At 35.9% G+C, this 25,369-nt stretch overlaps 1 protein-coding gene across 1 annotated transcript in view; it reads left to right on the forward strand.

Moving 5' to 3' along the window:
• Positions 1–719: 719 nt before the first annotated feature.
• LOC111145218 (fibrous sheath interacting protein 2) overlaps positions 720–25,369 on the forward strand; it is a 90,912-nt gene continuing 66,262 nt past the window's right edge. Inside the window, exons 1-9 of the mRNA XM_022499977.1 lie at positions 720–818; positions 1,161–1,286; positions 4,571–4,732; positions 5,753–5,842; positions 7,072–7,211; positions 8,545–8,686; positions 9,183–9,293; positions 12,556–12,682; positions 15,962–16,051. Coding sequence (XP_022355685.1) covers positions 720–818; positions 1,161–1,286; positions 4,571–4,732; positions 5,753–5,842; positions 7,072–7,211; positions 8,545–8,686; positions 9,183–9,293; positions 12,556–12,682; positions 15,962–16,051 — 1,087 coding nt within the window. The remainder of the gene's footprint in view (positions 819–1,160; positions 1,287–4,570; positions 4,733–5,752; positions 5,843–7,071; positions 7,212–8,544; positions 8,687–9,182; positions 9,294–12,555; positions 12,683–15,961; positions 16,052–25,369) is intronic.

The following is a 25,369-nucleotide window of genomic DNA, read 5'->3' on the forward strand; positions in this document are numbered from 1 at the left end:
GGATGACAGAAGGAGAAAGAGGGATCTAAGAAAAAGCAAGGGAGGCAGAGAGGAGGGAGTAGGAGAAAGAGAAGAGAGCTAGAAAGGAAAGAGGAAAACTACAGGGGGGAGGAGGCCAGGAGAAAGGCAGAGCCCCCAAAGGAAACCAAAGTACAGTTATGTGGACCTGGAGTGAATAGAGGGCGTGGGAGCCTGGGGATGGGTGTGACCACAATATCTATAAGGGGCACATATAGAAAACCAGGCCTTTGTCCCTAGAATGGGCTCTACAATCACTCCCGGATTTTTCATGATTTTTTTTGCCTCCCCCCGCCCCCTACCCGGGGCAAACCATAGCTCCCTGGAGGCCAGGAGAAATTAGCCAGCTACCCTCCCGCAAAGGTTTCAAAGTTCGGGTTTGGGGTTTGTACGACTGAGAGGAGCTGGTTTCTGAGAGAAATAATATTTCGAATGTGGCCCTCGCCGACCAGGCCCCTAGGGCTGACTTCCCCAAATCCGGGGCACTGCAGGCCCAAGCACTGGGGACCAGCCCTCGCGAGGGCACCACCTTTCTGGGGCCCCCAAGTTCGGAGGCTGGAACGCCGCGAGGGTGAGGCCTCGCGCATGCGGGATACTGGCCATTCCGGGTCCAGTCGCAACGGAGGGACGACGACGGGGAAAGGGGTGCGAGGGAAGGAGACAGGGGCGGGCGGAGTGGGAAAGAAGGGCCCAGGCCGGCGATGGAGCTGTACCTCAGCGCCTGTTCCAAGGCTGCCAACGTCGCTGCCACCAAGACGGCCAACAGTAGCCTGGCCGCGGACAGCCAGCAATGCGGAGACGTGAGTGGCAGCTAGCCTGGCGTCGTGGTGCTACGCCAGGCTTCCCGCCGTCTAGGGCCGGGGCAGGGAGAGCCGCAGACCCGTCGCGCGGTTCCTAACCGCCCGCTTCTGGCGCCCTCGTGCGGGCGGCGGGTGGCAGTGCTCTCGGGCTGCTCTGGCCGCAACTGGCTGTGGAGCAGCGGCGAAGCGGGTGACCCGGGAAGCGGGAGGAGGTCTTCGGGGCTGTCTGGGAGGGCGGGACCCTTCGGCCCTGACTGTATAACTCTTGACTGGAGTAGGAGTAGATTGGCCTAATACCTAATACTAAAAGGAAAGGCCAAACTCTCCAATTGCATCTGACAGGGCGTGCACAAAACCCACTTACCAGGGGTCGGAGCGGGTCAACTACTGGATCTGCCTCTTGGGGTCAAGCTGCCTCTGATTCCAGGAAGCAAAACTTTATACTATACTACGAAGTTAAGTGAAAAGGTAAAGTAATTTTTAATGGTCTTATGTTGGTTTTCTTTGCTCTTTCCTACTTGCCGTTAGATTGAGGCACTACATCACACAAAGCCCACTAGGGGAATTTGCACTACCATACACAGGAAAGAAATAACCAGCCCCTCACCTAACCTAGGATGGATACCAAGCAACTTCATCTAGTAGAGTTTGCACAGTATCTTGGGCTAGAAAGTTTAGATTCTTAGTTCTGTCTTAATTCATAACTTACAGAACCACATTAACTTTTCTTTACAATAACCGTATTTATACCTATTTAGTGAGATTTTGTTAAAAAATATTTGGTTGAAAGGTAAAAACTTATTGGTGCTAGTTGGGCATTTAATTGTGTTATGATTTCAGCCAATAATAACTTGGACAAAACCTGCATTACAGAACACTTTTCTATGATTTTGTTATGACTACATTCTATCTCATACATTCAGTGAGAAAACAGTGACGTTGAAATAAGTTAACATGTTTAGTATATAACTAATGACTCCATGATTTGCCCCAGCCTCCTCATCCAGCCTTTTCTCTAATCGAGAGCCTCAGCTTCTTCCACCTGGGGTCTCTTACGCCACATAAGAGACATACCACGTTAATATTTCTGTGCCTTCCTTCATCTTGTTTTCCAAACCTGACATATTGTCTCCTCTTCTGCCCAATCTGTGACTCTGAACCATCTTTCAAGATTCTTTCTGAACTATTACAGCTCCCAGTTAGCTTATATTTCCTTAAAATTTGCATTGCCCTTGGTTTGTGTAATTTTACTCAACACTATAATTTTATAATTTTAATTTTATAATGTAAATCACACTAGAGTTTAGTGTGCCTACCTCAAACTTTCGTGTTTTTAGTCCTCAGCATTACCTCGACCCTTAAACATCCCCAGCCTTTGACTCAGTGCTACTGCTGAAGGAGAGTCAACACATTCTTTTTTTGAGTGGTTGTTTTGATCAATAGTGCAAAAAATTTTACAAGAAAGAATTCCGAGTGACCCTTCTGCCCTCCTTCTATCTATGATGTCATCAGAAATTAGTAGGGTCCCTTGGTATTTGTTACTTGTTTAATAAATATGATTACTCAAAGTTTTGTTTCTGAGAAATATATAATTCCCCCTTGTTTTACTACAATAGAGCAAGCTAACGAAAAATAGGCCACTTCACACTGTTTGGCTAAGTCACATCCCAACAAACTAGCTTTTCTAAACCATGCTTGAAATCAGGGTATAAACTTAGCCCTGTCTTTTGTCTGCTTAGTCAAATATATTGTTTGCTGAATTACCATTTCTGTCAAATATTAATTTGCTTGTCAACTACTTTTTTAAAAGATGTTCTATTTTTTATTAATTTTTTATTCCCCCCAAACTATCTTCATGTAATCATAATCAAGCACCAGACTATTTCCCTGAAGACTGAGTTTGTGAGATCCTTCTTTTTCTTTCAGTACAATCTCAAAAAAGAGATGGTTTATGTTTACACTTTAAAGTTTTTTTTAAAAGAGAAACCAACCACTTTAATTGACAAAGGGATGCACACGCTGGCTCTAATGAATGGATATCAACATCTTAAAAAAAAAAACAAAAAAAAATCCATTCTTGAGTCATGATTGTTGATTGTTCCCCTTGCAAGAAAGGTATGGGCTTTGTACCTGGTCTTACCAAATTCAAGACACTGTCCTAAGAGATTCTTCTCTTTGCCTTCTCAGGGAAACATTAGTAATGAGGGAATTCTGTTTTACGATGTACATCCTTGGAAGAGACTGAAGCCTTGCTTTAAGCAAGAAGTCAGAAACTTATCAAGGAAGCTTTTAAATGGAAAAGGAAAGCTGGCATCCTGTCATATTCCTGCAGTCCACCCCTTTGCCCACATATGAACCATCCTCCCACCTATAGCTTGAGGGAGTTCTTTCGAGGGTCCCACCTAGCCAGGTTCCTTAGTGTTCAGAATCTGACGGAGGTGGCTCCTGCCAGACTGAACACAGAGGTCACAAACTGGTACCTGCAGCCAGACCTGAATTGGTGAACAATGCGGAGGGGCTTATCAGGGGAACTGAATATCTGCCAGCAGGGCAGGTGTTCTCGGGTTTGCCACGTCTTCCACACATTACAGTTGTCTTTCCCTTGAGCCAAGTGCTTTTTGACTGTACTTTAGACTAACTTACACTTCTCTGGCCAGGAAAAATTAAAGGAAAGTGAAAAGAAAGAAAAAAGAAAAAAAAAAAGAAAAAGGAAAAAAAAGAACACAAAATATTAGGACAGCTTCCACACCTACTTCATCCTCCACTTTTTCCCTTTCAGAAGTTCCCCAAAACCCATTATCACCATCCTGCAATTGGAAAATGGGCTGAAACACACACACACACACACACACACACACACACACACCACACACACACACCACAAACCCACCTCACTTTGGTAATGTTTTAATTTACAAATGGATGAGATAATTCAGCTGTTTCCTCTAACATAACAGATAGATAAACATGACTATTAGCTGATATTTTCCTTCGTTTACAGGCTAATGACTACTGTATAAGGTTGTATGTGGTCTTTACACATATAAAGAAACTTCAGTCCTTATCAATATCTTTTATAATTGGTTCTTCAATATGTTGAACTTTATAATACAGACCTTGATTTTTTTTTTTTTTTCCCTGACTGTACTACTCTCAAAGACCACTGGGTTTCTTGCCTTAAATAAGACTCTAACACAAAATAACCTATATTCATTATATTTAATATCTAAGTTTTACTTCTACTTTTTTGGCTAAAGTTGTTTCCATGAATCTTGGTGAAAGACTTTCTTAATTTTATTCATTTTCAGATTATTGATATATAATAATCGTAATTACTATTATCCCTTTATCCTTTTAAATCTAGTGAGTACCTTGAACTGGAAGTGAGAAAAGGAAAAGGAAGAATCATAACGTTCACTCTCTTTATACATTAAAGCAAATTTCATCCTATTTTCTTTCTTTTCCTTCTTTCTTCTCTGACCCAAGAGCCAGGGCTGATAGTGATCTGGGAGGAATTAATTGAGTGAAGGTAGGTTTTTAGAATAACTCAGGTGAGTGGGGAAAAAGAAGTTAGGGTAATATAAATTTATGTTGCCTAATGCAAATCTTTCTGTTGCTGTTTCTTCCCCCATTTCAAATTCTTCTTGCATGCTTTATTTTCAGTGAACAATCTAGTTATTTCAATAGATTAACATTTAAAAGTGAAATTCATTAGTTTTACCTTTATAATATTTTAAAATCTGTGTTTGCAGCTTTTTCAACCTTCTTACGGTTTTAACTTGACTGATCCTTATTGTCGACTTTTGGAAAACCAATATAAAAGTCTTCATGATCCACATTTAAGAGCATACTATAAGCGCAAAGATATCCTGAGAAGATTAAAGAAAGGTGGCTATATCACCAGCAATAATAAAGTGGGTTGAAGATTAATTATTTTTAATCATTATAAACCTCCAAGACTTGATAAAGCTTGCTTCTGTAGCTCACTGGGGGGTCTGTATCACCTCTAACTTGGTCATGAGAAATACTTAATGGGAAATTTTATAAATTACTCAGTATTTGGGTTAAAGGAAAACAGACAATAGTTTCTTCTAAATGAAACTGCTTCCTCCCTCATCTTTTTTCTTTATAATATCAAAAGATGATAACCAAATAATTTGAGGATATAAAGGTAATTTTCCCAGATGTATAATAGTCCTCTTTCTCTGTCTCTAAGGTCACTGTATGCTTGTCAGGGATTATGCCCCCTAAGCTTTTTAAAAACTTGAGATAAAATAGGAACCTAGTAATAGAATCTTGATGAACTATATTCTTATTGGGATAGAACATTATTATTACACTGGTATTTTTATTATGTTATGTTATTCACCATACAGTACATCATTAGTTTTTGATGTAGTGGTCCATGATTCATTGTTTACATTTCTTCTAATAACTCAGTTGTGTGTACTAAATCCCCTAGCATGGCATAATGCATATTAATAAAGTAATGATAACTGGTTAGAAATTTCCTGTTGATTAAAAGTTGTAAAGAGTTACTGCTTACAAAATCGTTAGCAATTTATTACTCTTAATACAAAAATATTGTCAAGTGGTATGCTATTACTATTTTTCCTCAGAAAGTAATTACAGGGTGCCTGGGTGGCTCAGTGGGTTAAGCCTCTGCCTTTGGCTCAGGTCATGATCTCAGGGTCCTGGATCGAGCCCTGCATCAGGCTCTCTGTTCAGCAGGGAGCCTGTTTCCTTCTCTCACTTTCTGGCTGCCTCCTCCTCTCTCTCTGCCTGCCTCTCTGCCTACTTGTGGTCTATGTTTGTCAAATAAATAAATAAAATCTTTTTAAAAATAAATAAATAAATAAAAAGAAAGTAATTGCTATGATTTTTAAATATTTGTATTTATATATTTTTGTCATTACTGTTGTTTTGTTTTTTAGATTGTATGTACCTTGAGAGAATTGAATAAGTACAGGCAGTATCTTACCAGTTTAAAGTTAGACTTTGAAAGAAACTATATAAGAGATCAAGTAAGTTAAACACTTAAATTTGGTTTCTTTACATAGGGCTTAGAAGAAAGCGTTATTTGTATGCAAAATATTTTCACATAATATTTTTACCTTTAATTTTGACAAACTACTTTTTCAAAATGAAAATTTAGAAGAGGAATAAATATTTTGAGATGCTATATTCAGCCAAGAAAAGAAAAGAAAAGGAACCAAGTCATCTATTAACAAGCCGATAGTAGTTTGTGTAATTTAGCAATTAAATTACTACTCAGATATGTCATTTCTACCTGAGCTAAGAGCAATTGGAAGAGTCTATTGTGGCAGCAAGATTCTTCAGCTGGAGCCCCTCAAAACAGCTTCTGTAACAGGAAAGAAGGAGTATGAATAATTACAATGTCCTACTGGTGACCGGAAGAATATATACACCATGCATGTGTACCCACACACATGCAGCTGTGTTCATTCAATAAAAGATGTTCTTAAATGTGAAGTGGAATGATCTGCTGTAGAGGGGTATAGACAGTGACTTCCTTTCAATTTTTGACAGTGTGTGCACACATGCACACGTGCATGAGTGAACTCAGGTTTTAGGGTCAAGAGAGTTGGATAAAAATGAGAAATGTGTTGTGTGTGTGTATGTTTACAAATTTATGTTCAAAGGTTAGGAGAGTTGTAGAGGGGCACCCGGGTGCCTCAGTCAGTTGAGCATCTGACTCTTGGTTTTGGCTCAGGTTATGATCCCATGGGTGGTGGGATTGAGCCCCATCATGGTCTCCACATTCAGCGTGGTGTCTGATTGAGGATTCTCTCCCTCTTTCCCTCCTCCCACTTGTGCACTTGTGCTCTTTCTCTCTCTGAAATAAATAAATAAATCTTAAAAAAGAGAGAGAGTTGTAGGAAATAATGACTTTCTTACACTATTAAGTTTTCTATAATTTACCGAGTTACCCCCTTATGTCTAGAGCTTCTCCTCCCCTCTTTTCTTATTATCATTTAATTTTTTCAGAATGGATAGAAAAATAAGATGAAATATTTATCATTTATTTTCAGAGAAATATCTTTATTTTGGGTTGGCTGTCTTGTCTATAATAGCTAAACAGAATTAGCTATTCAAGAAGTACAGGAATTTTACTAAGCATGTGATAGGACAGCTTTATTTCTGGGAATGTAAAAAGATTTTATATATACATAGTCAAATTTACATACATTTATGTTTATGTGTATATATGATAACACAATTTTTTTTATAGGAAATGCTTGCAAAGCAAGTAAATAGACTACAGGAAAACAGTCAAATACCTAGACGTTCTGATGTTGCACGGTTCCAGAATTTTTTGTTACAGGAAGGTACCCAATCTATTAAGGATCAGGAAAGATTAATAAGGCACAGGTGAGATTGAAGTTAATGTGTATTGCATTTGTATATTGTGGACCCAAATATGTAGGAAGATACTAGAAAGAATTGAAGGTTGGATTTTTAGAGAACTAGACATTACTTAACTCCACTACCGTCCCCACTATGGAGAGGAAAGGAGACCAAGAGGTATGGGAATTGGGAAATTATGGTGGCAAAGCTGAAAAGAGAAATTTCTGCCAGAAAAGACAGGGTTGCTGCAAGTCCAAAAGGTAATCTAAGCTGATAATTGGAAAAGCAAAATCAGATCCAAAGTCCTTCCTATTGTAGGAGATGGAGGAAAATTATCTTTAGCACATGCTTCTACAGTAGCTTCTTATGATCATCTTCAAGGACTGACAGCATTAAGTTTGAATAAATTAGTGAAAAGTCAAAAAACGAAACTTTATCTAATGCTAATATAAATATGCATCATCTCTAAATTGTCTTAAGGTCCTTGGATATTACCTACTAACGTTCAATCATTACCATTCTGTGATCAAGACCATTTCTCAGGAAGTGAAGGGATATTATTGGTCTTTTTCCTCCTCCTTCATTAAAGTGAGAGATTGGGCTGCAGAGCCTGACTTTTTATATTCCATATTTTTATTTCATGGTAGTTCCATAAAACAGATTGACATACCAGAGACCCAGACTATTCGTTCAAGGCCTGGTAAATTACAGCAGACCTAGTACATGTCTTTTTCTTAGGAAACTCAGATCTGTTTTTTGTTTTTTGGTATTTTTCCAGATTTGAAGTCAGTGTTTCAGTTATTTTAGCTTTCTTTGCAAACCCATATTCCTAAATGTACAAAGTTATGAATACTTACTGTGCAAAATGTTTTTAATAAATTTGCTCCACATTTTATCATTGGTCGTACCATAATAAGAGATACTTATATACTAGGGAGATTTGTATAAGGAGTAAAGTATGGTGAGTTGGTGGGTCAGGCTGGCCTAAAGGTCCATGAGCAGAGCTGATAGGAAAACTGTAAAAATTCCTGTAGTTTAAGAAATAAAAAGCAGGGGTGCCTGGGTGGCTCAGTGGGTTAAAGCCTCTGCCTTCGGCTCAGGTCATGATCCCGGGGCCCTGGGATCCAGCCCCACTTCTGGCTCTCTGCTCATCAGGGAGACTGCTTCCCTTCCCCTCTCTCTGCCTGCCTCTCTGCCTACTTGTGATCTCTCTCTGTCAAATAAAGAAATAAAATATAAAATAAATAAATAAATAAATAAAAAGCAAGAAGGTGGTTTAGGAGTATCAAAGCGGAGATGATGCCATTATAAGGGAAAGAAGCAATTCACCTTTACTTGTATTTGCACTTTTACTTAGATATTTGGATATGATAAATAGGGAATTAGAACAACTTGAACACACAGCAGAAGAGCGACGCCTAATTCGGATGGATAGAGAAGAAAGACGACAGAGAGAATACACAAGGAGAAAACTTAGTCTTCGTAGAAAAATTGAAGAGGTGAGATAATAAATTTAAAATATTTAGAGAAAAATTGTATACAGTTGCTTCATTTGTAATTAATTTGCTTCTCTATTATACTTCTTGAAGTAATTTCAGGTCTGAATCATTTATCCACATTAATCTTTTTTCCCAGCTGTAATGTACAAGTTGTTACATAAAATAATGAGGCTGACACCACAGACTATTTATCTGAGCCAATATCTACTATTAAAGAGATGATTGTGAAAGTCACTAGACACTTTAACTCCCCAAAAGTCCTCATTAGAGGGTGGAAAATACTTTAAATTTAGCTTTAGTAAAACCTAACCATGCCTGCATTCGTAATAAAAGTCTGTAAGAAAAGCCCATCCTAAAGCCAATGTATGACTTTAATTATCCTTGACCACATTGCTGTTAGGTCCCTTACTTGTTCTAATTTGCTTGTTGGTGGTGGAAAGAATACAAAGGTTTATTGTGAACAGGTACTGAGTACAGTAACATTCGTGCTCTCTAGGAATGGAAGAATAAAGAGATGTTACTTCTGACAAGGATTGGAGAAGATGTTAAAAGAGAAGCTAGGATAGAGGAACAACGGCGTAGAAGCAGAGAAGAGAGTGACAGGAAGGTAGGGTGAGCTTTAACCTCTAACTGGGGCTGTTTAAGAAGCTTCTGCCAGCTTTGATATTTGGTAGTACAGTTTGTGAGGTAACAAACAGCCAGTTACCCCAAATGATATGCATTACACAAAACTGAAAGTTATGAAGTTCTCTATATTTCGTCCTATTATATTCTGACAATAATCTGAAAAGTACTGCCGTATTTGATACAACTGCTTTTAACTTTATCTCACACCATAAACTATATTTGTAATTCCTCTAGAAAAAAATGATAAACTGATTTTTCTGACAGTCAGAATTTCTTGGGAAAAGTTCTCAATATTTCCCACCAGCTAATTCTTTTTAGAGTAACTATTTTTAATTTTAAATACTACATAATATTTTATGATTGTAGAGTGTAAACCATATAAAGGGAAAGAAAAAAATATTTGTAATCCCAGCATCACCCTATTATGTGGCATACACACACATTGTGTAATATTTCTATGAAAATCTATTACAATAAATAAATTATGTTATTATGCCTTATAGAGTGTTTTGTAGATTTTTTTTATTTAATAAAATAACATTGATAACTATCCATATCACTTAATGTTTGTCTAAAATTCTAAGTAATTTCAGTGGCTTATTGTTGACAACCCAGATGTGGCATAAGATACACATACTTTGGTTATATTGTTACATACCACTACATAGAACATTTTTTTAATATTTTGAATTTAAAGATGTATGATAAGCTTTTATTCTAATTTTGTTACATATACCTTTTAGTATTGTCAGTGCTGGTATGGTGAGCTCAGCTTATTCCACTTTACCATAATTTTTATTTTCCAATATTTACCCCTTTTTTCAGTGAGCGTTCTCTCCATGTTGATTTTTTTTTTCTTCCAGACATCTCTGGAAGTATCTGGTTTGGAGAGAAACAGAATGTCCCAGGTCTCCTCTTTTTTATCAGGTCTCTGATACCAATTACTATTCAAGGAGTCCTGGCCAATTTTAGTGGCAACTAGTGCGATGGAACAAGTTCTGGCACTGGGAGAGCCCATTAGACATGACCACTGATGTCAGGCATGGTAACACCACAGGCTGCCTGAGACAGGTTATTGGCAGAGCTATTTGAATTCTAGATATTTCCAGTGAAGTTATTCTAAATTGTTTCTTTTGAATCGTGTCTTAATACAAGAGGTTAATCTTTTTCACATTGACATGTTGTGTATGTGTATATATATACATACATATATATATGTGCTTAAATTATGTGCTTAAATTACGGTTATCGAAATCTTTAAAAGATTTTGCCTTTGCATCTTTATCAAAAGTCAGTTGTATAGACTGATTTTTGGACTCTTTTCTGTTCTTTGACCTATTTGTCTATTATACTGTCTTGATTATTATACCTTTAATAGTTCTTTAAATTAGTAGTGCTGACCTTCTAAGTCTGTTCTATTTTAAAGTTGTATTGGCTAATCTAAGCCTTTTACATTTCAATATAAATTTTAGAATCAGCATTTTAATTTCTACAAAGAAATCTTGCCAAGATTTTGATTAGAATTATGTTGATTCTATTGTCCATTGGGCACAGTTGATGTCTTGATAATATTGAGTGTTCCAACTCATGAACCAAATATCTCTCTCCATTTATTTAGACTTCCTTAATTTTTGCAGTTTACGGGTATTACACATCTTCTGATAGATTCATCCCTGGGTATTTCATAATTTTTATGTTATTATAATTGGTATTTTTACCAATTATTTAAAATTCTGATTATTTGATGTTAGTATATGGAAAAGCATATTTTTATATACATTTTGTATTTTTCATCAACAAAATCACTTATTCTAGGAATTTATTTCTAGATGCCGATTGATATTCTACATAAATGATTATCTTGCCTTCAAATAAAGGTGGTTTTATTTCTTCCCTTTGAAGGTGGATGCATTTTCATTTATTTTGCCTGATTGCCCTGACTATAACCTCTGTTATAACATAGTGTAGAAAAAATGAAAATGAACATTATTATCAAATATTTCTTTTGCCCTTTCTCTCTTCTCTATAGGCATATTGGGCTTGATGTTGTTCCACACCTCACTGATACCCTTCATTTTGTAACTTTTTTTTCTCCTTGTTTCCTTTTGGATGGCTTCTTTTCCTGACTGCATTAATTAATCTCTTCTTCTGCAATGTCTATTATACTATTAATGCATATCTCATATTATTCACCTCATACATTTTAAAAAATTGATTCTGTTCTTTTTTATACCTTCTATGTCTTTTCTTATGTTTTAATAGTCTTATCTTTAATTCTAACATTTGTGTCATTATGGGTCAGTTTTGATTGATTGATCACTCATTTTATGGGTTATATTTCTTTGCTTCTTTTTATGCTTGGCATTTTTTGACTGGATGCCAGATATTGTGAATTTTACATTTTGGTTGCTGAATATTTTCATATTCTTTTAAATATCCTTTAGCTTTTTTCCTTGAATGTAGATAATTTCTTTGGAAACAGTTTGATTGTTATTAACTATTTAAGATTTGTTAAGAAGGTCCAGGGCCATGTTTAATCTGACACTAGTTATTCCCCACCACTGAGGCAAGACCCATTTTAGAAATCTACACAATGTCCTATGACTGACAAAGTTCTTCCAGAGTGGCTAGTGAAAATAGGCATGATAGATAGGTGCCAAGCACTCTTCTCCCTAATGCTTTAGTACTGTCCTTTCCGTGGCCCTGCTTAGTTTCCTCACACACCTGTGCTGATCCATCTGTTGCTAATACTCTAGGGAACCCTTTGAGGATCTCTAAGGTTCTTTCTCTGCACAGTCATTTCCTTTCTGAGACATCTAGGGTCAATATTAGCCTAGAGATTCACAAAGGGAAGACACATTTCATGTATTACGTGTATCTCTGGTAGGCCTAGGTGTTTTTGGTTAAGTTACTCAGGAATCCCTCCCATTGAAGATGATTTAGAAATTCCCTAAGCTCTGCAGGATAGCTATGATTAAGAGACCCCACCTCATCTGTGATGGGACCAGTGCCCTGAAGGTGTACCTTAGGTAACTGTATCTAAGTGTTCATGTTTGATCACAGATGGAAATTTACCCCTCACTGCCCTCCTAAATTTGTACCATGTAACTTTACAAGTCACAGGACAGGAGTGACTTTTTGATTTCTAATATACACTCTCACACTTTAAACATTTGTCTTTCATTTTTAAACAGGAAGCTGATGTTAACTTATATGTGTATATATATATATTAATATTTTAGAAACAAGCCCTTCTAGAGAAAAAAATGGCTTATCATTTACAAAAAATGCAAGAAAACGGCTTTAAAGGAGAAGAGATGAGAAATGACACATTTCATTACAGAGGACAAGGTGGAACGTATTGTGAATGTAAGAATATTAAAAGCTGATAGAGCTATGTAGAAAATGCTTATTTATATATTTACATAAAAATCTTTTTGTAAAATTCTGTTTGCTTATAATTGCTATCTGCTTTGTGCTAGGCACAGTTCTAGGCATTTCTCTATTACAGTTCAAGCTAAAAAGCAGACATATGTAAAAATTAAAGCAAAGTAAAATAATCTTATCAAGTGGTTCAGTAGACAAGCTTGCCTATACTGCAGTTCTAACCAACTTACATATGCTTAAAAAAAGTGTATTTTTAGATAAAATAATAGACTTTTTAGCATAAAAAGTATAAATGAAACTTTAAAAACTTGCGTGTAAGATAATTGCTATTATATAATAACATGGTAATCTACTATGTTGCCAGACAGAAAGGGCAATACCAGAAGAAAATGCTTGGGAGGGTTGGGGGCAGGAGGTTGGGGAATAAGGAAAGGAGGATGTAGAGAAGAAGGGAAAGTAAGGAAAAAAAGAAAAAAGAAGGAAATGAAGAGTTTAAAGGAGGGACATCCAGTCATGACTTTGCCATACCCAATCTCTACCAGCTTTCTTTTATTTATAACATTATAAAATATAGTGAGTTTATTTAATTAAATAAATTAATGATATTAATTACAATTTCATGGCTAGAATGCAAAAATGTAGACTTGCTTTAGTTATCCTGACTATGTAGTATTAGGAAAGAATAAGATCATCTTCCATCCCATCAATCCTATCTCTATCCCGTCAATTCTGTTTCTAGGCGAGAGCCTCCTCATGTTTCTCCAGTAGATTACTAACTAGTTTCCATCGGCTCTTTTTTCTACCTACTTCAAATCCATTTTTCATGTTGCTACTAATTAAACTTTAAATCTGTCCTGAGGCTTTCTTCCAGCCCCAAAATGTAAAGATCCCCATTACCTCTTAAATGAAGTTCAGACTTTTGAGTCAACCGTTCATCACCATTGAGAGCCCAACCCAAACCTAACTTATACACTTCATTTCACACTACCTACTTGAAGAAAGTAGCTATGACCTAGGGCTGATGTGCTTAGGCTCTGGAGCCAGACTGCTGAATCCCAAGCCCTGCTTTCCCATTATCTAGCCATGTAAATAGCTTGGACAAATTACTTAACCTCTGTGAGCTAAGTTTCATCATCTGAAAACGAAAATAATATCCCTAGGGGAGCCTGGGTGGCTCAGTGGGATAAAGCCTCTGCCTTCGGCTCGGGTCATGATCCCAGGGTCCTGGGATCGAGCCCCACATCAGGCTCTCTGCTCAGCAGGGGGCCTGCTTCCTTCTCTCTCTCTTTCTCTCTCTCTCTGCCTGCCTCTCAGCCTTCTTGTGATCTCTATCTGTCAAATAAATAAATAAAATCTTTAAAAAAAGAAAAGAATATTCCTAAATTCTCATAAAAATCTCAAAAGCACTAGCCCATAATAAGCAGTCAATTTATTTCATTGTCCAATCAAATGAGAAGACTATTCCTAAAACACAAGTAACTTTTCTTACTTCTGTGCCTCTCTTTGTCCAATTTTCTTAGCCTGGAGTGCTGTGCTCACTGTCCATCTAACCCTATCCCACAGTTCATTTAGCTCCACAATAAATGAAACTCCACAAAGTCTTTCTTAATAACCCTAATTGGAAGATCCTTCTCTGCGGCTCCTGGCTGGCTTAGTTGGTTAAGTGTCTGCCTTCAGCTCAGGTCATGATCCCAGGGGTCTGGGATCCAGCCCCACATTGGGTCTCTCTGCTCAGCAGGACGGCTGCTTCTCCCTCCACCTGCCAACCCCCTGCCTGTGCTCTCTCTGTCAAATAAATGATCAAAATCTAAAAAAAAAAAAAAAAAAAGGAAGTTCCTTCTCCTTTAAATCCTTTATAGTACTTTGTATCAGTTTCCATACACTCATTACATACTTTCCATGTCTTAATCATCCATAATATTCTAACTCCCATTTTTGTGTTCACAGAACAAAGAGTACTGTGTGTGTGTGTGTGTGTGTGTGTGTATAAAATATATATATACTAAATGGACTAATTCAACCTATTCAGCTCATTGAAATAATGACAACAATCTCTAGCTTCAGAAAAGAAACCACTTTAGGGGCCCCTGGGTGGCTCAGTCAGTTAAGTGTCTGACTTTTGATTTCAGCTCAGGTCATGATCTCCTGGTTGTGGGATCAAGCTGTGCTCAGTGTAGAGTCTGCTTCAGATTCTCTCTCCTCCCTCCACCCCTCTCTCAAAAAAAGAAAATGTTTAAAAAAAAATGCTTTAGTAACAATATACAACCCTACATATTCAACTGCTAAATTTCTCACTTAGTAAGAAAAGAGTTTCAAGTAGACATTTTAGACATTTGTTACCTCAGAACCCCTCTTCTGAAGAAGATGTAAATGAATTTAATTTATATTACCAAGGTGACAGAAGAATATCTATTTTACAAATGAAATTGAATTATACTTCCAAGTAACATTGTCATCTTCCACTAAGTTGACAGTTTCCAGAGAGACAGAGAGAATGAGAAGAAGGGAATATTAGGTGAATTTTCCCCAATGGGGAGACAGATCACTCTCACATTTTACATCTCTAATGAAAACTTCTTTGATGAAAGTATAATTGAGTACACTTGATGTGAGGAGCTTTTGCCCTCCGTAAATGGTTAGAAACAGGAAATACAATTACTTTTATCACAAAGGAAGAATATGTATGCAGTTGCTTATGCCAGGCTGGAAGGCACACCCAAGGACTACAAGAGTCACTGTGGACTAGTAGGTCTTAAGCCAGTAGCTATGTTGGTATGCATCCCCCCACAGACAGGAAATGATATGTTACAGTTGGTCTGTGTGTCACTTTTCTCTCTATGAGAAGAAAATTCTGTCCCTCCAAGTATATCTTTTAACTGTGGATAATGTTTAAGAGTAATAATGTTTAATAATATAATATAATTAACAATAATATATATATAATGATAATAATAAAACTGATATATATAATATATATAATATATAATATATAATATATATAATATATATAATATGTATTAATAATATAATATAATATAATTAACAATAATATATATATAATAATAATAAAACTGAAGGATAATGTTTCAAGAGTAATTGTCTTCCCATTTCACATCTCTCCATTTTCTCCAGTACTTCCCCACAGTGCCATATACAAATTAGCATAAGGCTCACTTCCCCTTGGGCATGAAGAAATAGTCTATCTTGGGTAATTCTGTCATCACTATTATTAAAAATAAATGTTTTATTACATTTCTTTAGCTTATTCTCCAAAGAAGAAAAAGAAGACTTACAATAATATGAACTTAATTTACACTGTTGGTGACCAGAGAGCAAGTAAAGAAGCATATGGTAATTGCATATTTTGATAAGAAATACTAAGTAGTAATTTGGAGAAAGACTGAGCTTGGATAGCATCTTTTGCATAAATGCTTTCAATGCTTAAATCTTCTGTTTTTTGTTGTCAAATAACTGATTTAGAGTGATGCGTACCAGTAATGACACAATCTCTACTACTTTCAGAATCTGATCTCTAGTTACTGATTTAGTGTTCTAAACTTAACATTATGTCATCATTTTAGAAAAATCAAATGAAGAGTCTATTGCTGTTAAAGAAGCAGTATATGAAACTTAACAAATTGCAAAACAGTTTTAATAACACTCAAAATGATTTTAGAAAACTCTTAAGTGGGTCAGAAATTAACTCCAAAACCACTGTGAACCCTATTTATTATTTATGTCATACTGTGTTACTTGATACTGTCTAGTAGGCTCATGGATAAAACCAGGAACCCAAATTACAACATAAAACTCCTCCAAATAATATACTATCAAAAATATGAGACTATTAAAAGTTGAACAATATGAAACTCCTCCCACTATCAAGTTTCCAGGGAAAAATTAAAGTATAAAAGCTAAAATTCCAGATGGGATCAGGAGGGAGACAAACTGTAAGAGACTCTTAATCTCAGCAAACAAACAGGGTTGCTGGGGGATGGGATAGGGTGGTTGTGTTATGAACATTGGGGAGGGTATGTGCTATGGTGAGTGCTATGTAATGTGCAAGCCTGATGATTCACAGACCTGTACCCCTGGGGCAAATATACATTATAGGCTAATAAAAATAATTTAAATACATAAATAAATATTTGAACTTTTTAAAAAAAAAAGCTAAAATTCCTTTGGCCTTATCAGTTCAAATCTAAAGAAAAAAAGTCCAAAATCTTTCCTCCCTGGTAATGTAATGTGATCAGTCTCATCAAGACTTAGAAACCGGGGAGTGACAAGGTTGCTTTAGTGGAAGCTGTCTTCTACTCAGGACCACTGAGTTAGAGTTAATTCAATACTAAGCTTCATGGGTCCTATTTTTAAAGTTCAACAATTTTTTTTAAGACACTGTAGTTATTACAACATACAAAATTATGACAACACCAGCCCCATCTCTACTAAATATAGACAATAAAACTAAATTCTTAGTTTCTATAGCAGTTATCTCACACAGAATAATCTTCTAAAACTCTAGTGTTTAATACAACAGACTGGTCCTAATGATAGCAAAAATTCTAGTATTATTAGGAGAGGATGGTAGATGGAAAATATTGTTTTCAGCCTTACCAGGATACCAGTCTGTGACAATTGTTCAGGGATCAAACCTATAAATTTCCTTTTGCTGTCACACCTCCCTCCCTCCCACTAACAACGCTAGGTAACCACTGATTATTCTTCATCACTATAGTTCTTTTGTCTTTGGAGCAGGTCTTATAAATAGAATCTTAAAGTAGATATTTCATAATGTCTTTCTTCACTCAGTGTTTGAAATTTATTCAAGTTATTGCATGTATTGATAGTTTACTCCTTTTGTATTTCTGAGTAGTACTCCATTGTATGTAAGCACTAGAATTTGTGTATACATTCATTGTGTATACATTCATTAGTTGAAAGAAATTTTGGTTATTTCCAGGTTTTGGTGTTTATGAATAGAAAAATCAGAAGTGTTTATAGTCAGCTTTTTGTCTAAACAAGGGATTGTCAAGTCATATGGTAAACATATGTTTATATTTATAAAGAGCTATCCAACTGCTTTCCAGAATGCCTATAATATTTTGCATTCCCAGAGCGCCTGGGTGGCTCAGTGGGTTAAAGCCTCTGCCTTCGGCTCAGGTCATGATCTCAGGGACCTAGGACTGATCCCGGCATCGGGCTCTCTGCTCAGCGGGGAGCCTGCTTCCCCCTCTCTCCCTCTACCTGCCTCTCTGCCTACTTGGGATCTCTGTTAAATAAATAAATAAAATCTTAAAAAAAAAACTTATAAAAAAATATTTTGCATTCCCACTAATAATGCATGAGAGATCCATTTACTATGCAGTCCTGCAACCATCAGTATTGTCAGCAATTTTTTAAAAAGATTTTATTTATTTGGCAGAGAGAGAGAGAGAGCACACAAGCAGGGGGAGCAGTAGGTAGAGAGAGAAGCCACCCAAAAGACACCACCCAGGTGTCCTAGCAAGTTTTTATTTTAGTCATTCTAGTACATGTAGTGGTATCTCATTGTGATATTCATTTGCATTTCCTTAATGTCTAACGATGATGACCATCTTCTCACATTTGTTTGCCTTTCATAAATTCTGCTTGGTAAACTATCTGTTGAAGCTTTTTGCTCATTTTTAATTTTTGCTGATTTTTAATTGGGTGGTTTTCTTACTGTTGAGTTTAAGGAGTTATTTATGTATTATGAATAAACATCTTTTTCAGATATGTGATTTGCAAATATTTTCTTTCGGTTATTTGCCTTTTCATTTGTTCCACTGATCAGTTTATGCATCTTTCTCTTTGCCAATACTGTGCTATCTTAATTATTGTAGCTTTTTACTGTCTTAAAATCAGGTACTATAATTCTACTATCTTTTCCCTCAAAATTTAAGAACTGTTTTAATTCATTTGCCTTTTGCATATAAATTTTATGATCAGCTTGTCTGCAAAAAATATCCTGGGACTTTTGAATGAAGTACATTAGATCAATCTACAGATCATTTTGAAGAGAAAAGAAATTCTTAAAGGTTTTGGTCTTCCAATCTTTAGACAATATCCTATCTCTTTCTGTTTCTTTAGGTTGTACTTGATTTCTGTTGTCTTTTTATAGTTTTCAGCATAGAGATCTTGTTGTGTTATATTTGTATATATATATTTATATATATATATTTATGTTGTGTTATATTTATACGTAAGTACTTCTTTTCTTTGGTACTATTATACATGACATTTTTAAAATTTGTTTTCCAATTGTCCATGACTATCTTTTTAGAAGATTTATTTATTTATTTGAGGGAGAGAGTGAGTGTGAGCCAGGGGAGGGGCAGAGGGAGAGGGAAGGAAGGAATCTGCCAGCGTACTCCCTGCTGAGTGCCAAGCCAGATGTGGAGCTTGATCTCACCACCCTGAGATCATGACCTGAGCTGAAATCAAGAGTAGGATGCTCAACTGACTGAGCTATCCAGGCACCCCTGTCCATGACTATTGTTTTACTATGCCTCCTTTTACAGATTTTTTTTTTTTTTTTTTTGTGGTTGGTCCAGTTAACAATGTACTTAGCTTTTCACAATCAACTATTAATAGATATTTAACCCTTTAAGTGGAATGTGGAAATTTTGCCATTATATATGGCTCCTTATCCCTCTTCTCTGTTAGAGTTGTCCTTGTATTACATCTATATACGTGAAACGTCCACTTAGACAATATAATAAATTTTAAATAACTAAGTAGAAGATTAGCCTATTATATTCACTCAGATAGTTACCATTTTCAATTCCCTTTAATTTCTGATATCCCAGATTTCCTTCCAGTATCATTTTTTTCAGTCTATAGAATTTCCCTTCGGATCTCTTTTAGAACAGATTTTCTGGCACTGAATCACCTTAATTTCCCTTCATCTAAGAATGTCTTTATTTTATCTTCATTCCTGAATGATAGTGTTTGCATTTGATATAGAATTGTACATTGAAATTTTTTTCCAGAACTTGAAAACTGTTGTTCCATTTCATTGTGTTTCCATGGTTTTGATGAGATATGAGCCATATTTGAATTGTTGATCCTCTGTAAGTAAGGTGACATTTTCCTCTGGTTGTTAAGATTTTTGGGGGTGGGAAATAGTTTTTAACAACTTCATTATGATATGTCTTGGTGTGGATTTCTTCTTTTCTTTTCTTTTTTTTTTTTCTGTTTTAAGTTTCACTAAATTTCCTTAAGCTGTAAGTTTATATCTTTTGCCAAATTTCTTTAAAGCAGATTTCCTTCTCCCACAGAAAGAACTACAAATCTGGTGCAAATCTGGTAATTGTCTAATCATTATTTTTAAAATATATTTACTACAAACTACATATATACATACAGACATAGATACTGTTAAAATATTTTAATGTAACTTATATGCTGTTGTATCTAGTCTTATGTGACTTGCTTTTTACTCTCAGCATTTCAGAAGTTTTATCTCTGTGCTGCCTGACATTTTATTTCATTTCACTATTGATCTTATCCCATTATGTGAATATACCACAATTTATACATTTGTTTTTCTGTTGATGTAAGTATCTATTATTCAGACAATATTGCACTGAACATCCGTGTGTGTGTGTGTGTGTGTGTGTGTGTGTGTAAAATCTCATGGTACTCACAGAGAGGAGATTCTTTAGGGGGTATAAGCCTAAATATAGGATTTCTGGGTCATGTTTTCCCTTCTGAGAAGTTATCTTTTCAAATCTTTTGTCCATTTTTCTTCTGGGTTTCTTTTTCCTATGGATTTTAAAGACGGTTAAAGCCATACTAGACATTGTCTTTTATATACATATATGTAGTATAATAAACAACTTCTAATTTCTAATTTTTCTATTGTTTCCTTTTATCTATTGATGACAGAAGTTCTGAATTCAATAAGGCTGATGTTAATTTTTTTGTCTTATTTATAGCAAATATTTCCAGTCTTGTTAATGACTTTTTTAGCTTTTCTTATTAAACATTTCAAAAATAAATAAAAACCAGCAGTACCCTTAATGTGTCTATCATCAACTTCAACAATGACTCATGAATAATTTTTTGTCTACACACTCAACCTCTCTTCACTGCCTTGTTTTTCCAAAGCATAGCCCATCAATATGTAAATATGTATCTAAAAGATAAGGATTTTTTTAATGCATTACAGCAAAACCATTATCACATGGTACAAATAATCCTTTAATATAATAAAATATTCAATCCCAATTCAACTTTCCAATGATCTCATGTCACAAAAATATTTTGATGTTAGTTTGAATGTACATTGACATGCATTGCAATAATTTGTTATGTAACCTAATAGATTTTCCTTCCATATACCCCTCTCTCTCCCTCCCTGCTTCCTTTTTTTTTTTTTTTAAGATTTATTTATTTATTTGACAGACAGAGATCCCAAGTAGGCAGAGAGGCAGGCAGAGGGAAAGAGGGGAAGCAGGCTCCCCGCTGAGCAGAGAGCCTGATGCAGGGCTTGATCTTAGGACCCTGAGATCATGACCTGAGCCGAAGGCAGAGACTTAACCCACTGAGCCACCCAGGCACCCCGTCCCTGCCTCCTTTTTTAAAATTCATTTGTTGAACAAACTGAGTTGCTTGTTTTGTGAGTTCCTCACAGACTGGACTTTTGCTGATTGTATCTGTATGTAAAAATTGTATTTTATTTTTTTTTCTGTATTTCCTGTTAAGTATTAATTAAATCTATACACTTTTGGGGCACCTGGGTGGCTCAGTCATTAAGTGTCTGCCTTCAGCTCAGGTCATAATCTCAGGGTCCTGTGATTGAACCCTGCATCTGGCTCTCTGCTCAGCAGGGAGCCTGCTTCTCCCTCTTTCTCTGCCTGCCACTCTGCCTACTCATGATCTCTCTCTGTCAAATAAATAAATAAAATCTTTTTAAAATATTTAAAAATTCTATACACTCTCAGGTTTTTTTTATGAGGTATAAGTGACATATGACATTATCTTAGTTTCAGGTGTACGACATAATGATTTGATGTTTGTATATACTGCAAAATGATCCCACAATAAGTCTAGTTTCCCCCATCACGATGTAAAGTTACATAATATGCAATACAATATTGTTGACTATAGTCACTGTGCTGTATATTACATTCCCATGACTTACTTATGACTGGACGTTTGTATCTCTTGACCCACTTCTCCCATTCCTCAACCCCAACCATGCCCTCTCTGGCAACTACCAATGTGTTCTCTGTATCTGTGAGTTTGGTTTCATTTATCTGTTTTATTTTTTAGATTCCACATATAAGTGAAATCATATGGTATTTGCCTTTATCTGATTTGTCTCACTTAGTATAATACCTTTTTAAAATATAAAATGGTGTCATTCACAAATAGTGACAGTTTTACGTCTTCCTTTCCAATTTGGATTCCTGTTGTTTCTCTTTTTTTGCCTAATTGGCATCCCAGTAAAACTACCATAGATCCTTTAATCTATCTTTTTAAATGTTTGTTTTTTCTTTTTACTGCTCTGTTTGGGTGAGTTCCACTGCCCTGTATTCCAGATCACTAGCCCTTCCTTCTGTTTCTTCCAGTCCGCTGTTGAATCCCTAGAGTGCCCTTTTCATTTCAGATATCGTATTCTTCAACTCTGTGACTTATGTTTGATACTTTCTTATATTTTCTCTCTTTATTGATCTCTCTGTGTTCATCCATTCTTTTCCCAAGATCCGTGAGCATCTTGAACCGTGACTATTATCTTGAACTCTTTATCAGGTAAATTACTTACCTGTTTCATTAAAGTTTTCTTTGGGGGCTTTTCTTGTCTTTAATTTGGAACACATTCCCATTTCCTCAATTGGATTGATTCTTTGCTTCTATGTATGAGACAAAACATCTATCTCTTCCAGTCTTAAAGGAGTGGTCGAAAGAAGACTGGGGGTGTGTTTCACCTTTTGTCTGTGCAGCATCCTGCCAAGAACTCTCTGATTGCTTCAGTCCCGTGGGACTCCAAAACAGAGAGCCCCTTGGCCACCAGAGACAGGCATTCAAAGGGTGTCCCCTGTGAACTATGTGTACTTGCTGACTTTGGCAGGGCCACAGTGGAGCGTTGGGGCAGGCAAGTCCACCCACTGGCTTTCATGGGGCAGGGCCATAGAAGCAGTGCTAAGAGGGTTAAGAGAGTTAAAAAATATCATTTGGCATTGCTAGCACTTAGAAATGGAGGAGAGCATAAAAATGGCACCAACCAACACCTCCTTCCCTGGAGAGAGTTGGAATAGACCTCTCCTGTCCAGCAAATGCTTTAAGAATAGCCAGTGGATCTCCTTCACATATGGTCTAAATGCATTTTCAGCCTGCTGCTTTCATGCTGGATCTCAGGGTAAGTAGTCTGTGCACAAGCCCTTTAGGAACAGAGTTTCAGTTTCTCAGTGTCCTTTGAATCTCCTAGACATAAGCCATGTTGACTTTTAAAGACAAAACTTGGGGGCTCATATTTCCAGTGCAGGTCCCAAGGTTACAGAGTTCAAACTCATCGATGTGCTCCATATTTGTGAAATCCTTCTAACCTGTGGGTTGCTGCACTAGGGGTGGGGTTCTCAGCTTGACCACATCTCTGCCTCTCCTCTCAACCAAATGTGGCCTTTTTATCTCTTTTTCAGAAAGAATTGTTCTAGATGTAGCTGGAGATTTAGTGTGTCCAAGGGAGGAGGTGAGGTCAGGGTCTTCTTATGCAGCCATTCACAGGTTCTGTTTCTCTAACAAGACTGATTCATAGATAGTGGTTAGTCTTTCCATCAGGCAGCATATAATATCTCCTTTTCTTTCTCTTTGTAATGTTAGCAGCCATTTATGTTCAAGGCCTAGATCCATGAACTAATTACGGGTTGCAAAGTTGGGATATTTTAATTCTATCATTCCTTCTTCATAGATTAACTGTAATACTTGTATAAAATAAACTTCCTCTTAATTACTACTTTGCTACAATGTGGTGTACAGGATACTTCCAAAAAGCAGATTGATGCTTAATATTTTACTACCATTTATCAGTTTTCAAAATAGTTAATTGTTTCAGTAGCATCCTCCAACAGTGAGCAACCAGTTTTGTTTTATGTCATTATGAATTTATAGATTTAAATAAATTGAAAGTGCTTCAATACAGTTCTCTTACTGTGCTTATTCATGCTGAAAGTTTGATAGCTTTGGTGAGTGGGATCTCCATTTAAGATAATTCTTGAGTCCTTTGTGACATAACCCTAATGATTTTTGATAGCTTCCTTGCTATCTGGCAAGACAGGATTATTCAACCTTATCGTGTACACATTCAATTGCTTCAGTATCATTGAGTTTTACTGGTGTTTTTGCAAAGATAAAGTAAACATATATAGATGATAGATATACAGACAGACCTGTTTGTGGAAATTCTCCTGTTTTATTTATTTATTTGTTCTTATGTGGATACAGTGTTCTCTTAATTACTGTAACTTTATAATAAATCTTGAAATTTGGCAATTTGAGTTCTCTAACGTTCATGGTTCTTCTAGGCTGACTTGCTTATTGTAGGGCCTTTATATCTCCATATAAATTTTAGACTGAGCTTTCTAGTTTCTACAACATACTCTGCTGGAATTTCTTTGAAATCACTTTTCATTTTCTTTTTTCTCACTGGCTAGCACCTCCATGATAGTGTTGAATAAGATGATTGTGTACAACTTAATCTTGTTCCAAAAACTTAAGGGAAAGTGATCAATATAAATTAGAGTATCATCTTTAGAGATTTGAAGATAACTTTTATCAGAGGAAGGACATATCCTCATATTCTTAGTTTACAAAGAGGTTTGATCATGAATGTTTATTGAACTTTATCATATTTTTCCCTGCATCTTTTGAGATAACCATCTAAATTTTCTTTTTTATGTTTTAATGTTGTGAATCACTTTGGTTTATTTTTAATGAGTAATGGATTAACCTCATTCATTTTGCATTAGCTTTATCATATATTGTTAGATTCAATTTATTTTACTTATAATTTTTATATCTTTGCTAATGGGGGGATGTTTACTGAGGTTTTCTTTTCCTGTAATACCTGTAATACCAAAATACCTACTTAATCCTTTAAGTAGTGATTTTGGTATCAAAGTGTTCTTGATCTCAAAGTATGAGCTGAGAAAGAAGTTCATTCCTCTTCAATTTTCTGGAAGAGTTTATGTGGAATTTATGTGATTTCTTCCTTAGATCTTAGATATACTTCAGAAATGAAGTTATTAGAGCCTGGGGCTTTCTTTCTGGACATGTTTTTAACATATTCAATTTCCTTTGTAGATATGTAGTTCTTCATATCAACTATTCATGAATGAGATTAGTTTGTGTTTTTTAAGGAATAAGTCACTTGTATATGTTGTTAAACTTAACTGCCATACATTTTTCATAATATTCCTTTATTATTAATTTTAGTATTCTCTATAATTTTTGTTGTGCTGTCATCTCTAATCTTCCTGATGCTGAAAATTTGTCTTCTCTTTTTCCTGGTCAATCTGGCTTATCACTTTTATTAAAGTTTTCAAAGAATCAGCTATTAGGTTCATTATTTTCTCTCTTTTTTCTATTTCTTTGATTTTCATTTTGATCTTTACTATTTTTCTTTCTTCTGCTTATAAATGTGGGCAA

The sequence above is a fragment of the Enhydra lutris genome, unplaced genomic scaffold (assembly GCF_002288905.1).
Source record: "Enhydra lutris kenyoni isolate GAN:26980312 unplaced genomic scaffold, ASM228890v2 scaffoldscaffold1, whole genome shotgun sequence".
Lineage (NCBI taxonomy): Eukaryota > Metazoa > Chordata > Mammalia > Carnivora > Mustelidae > Enhydra > Enhydra lutris.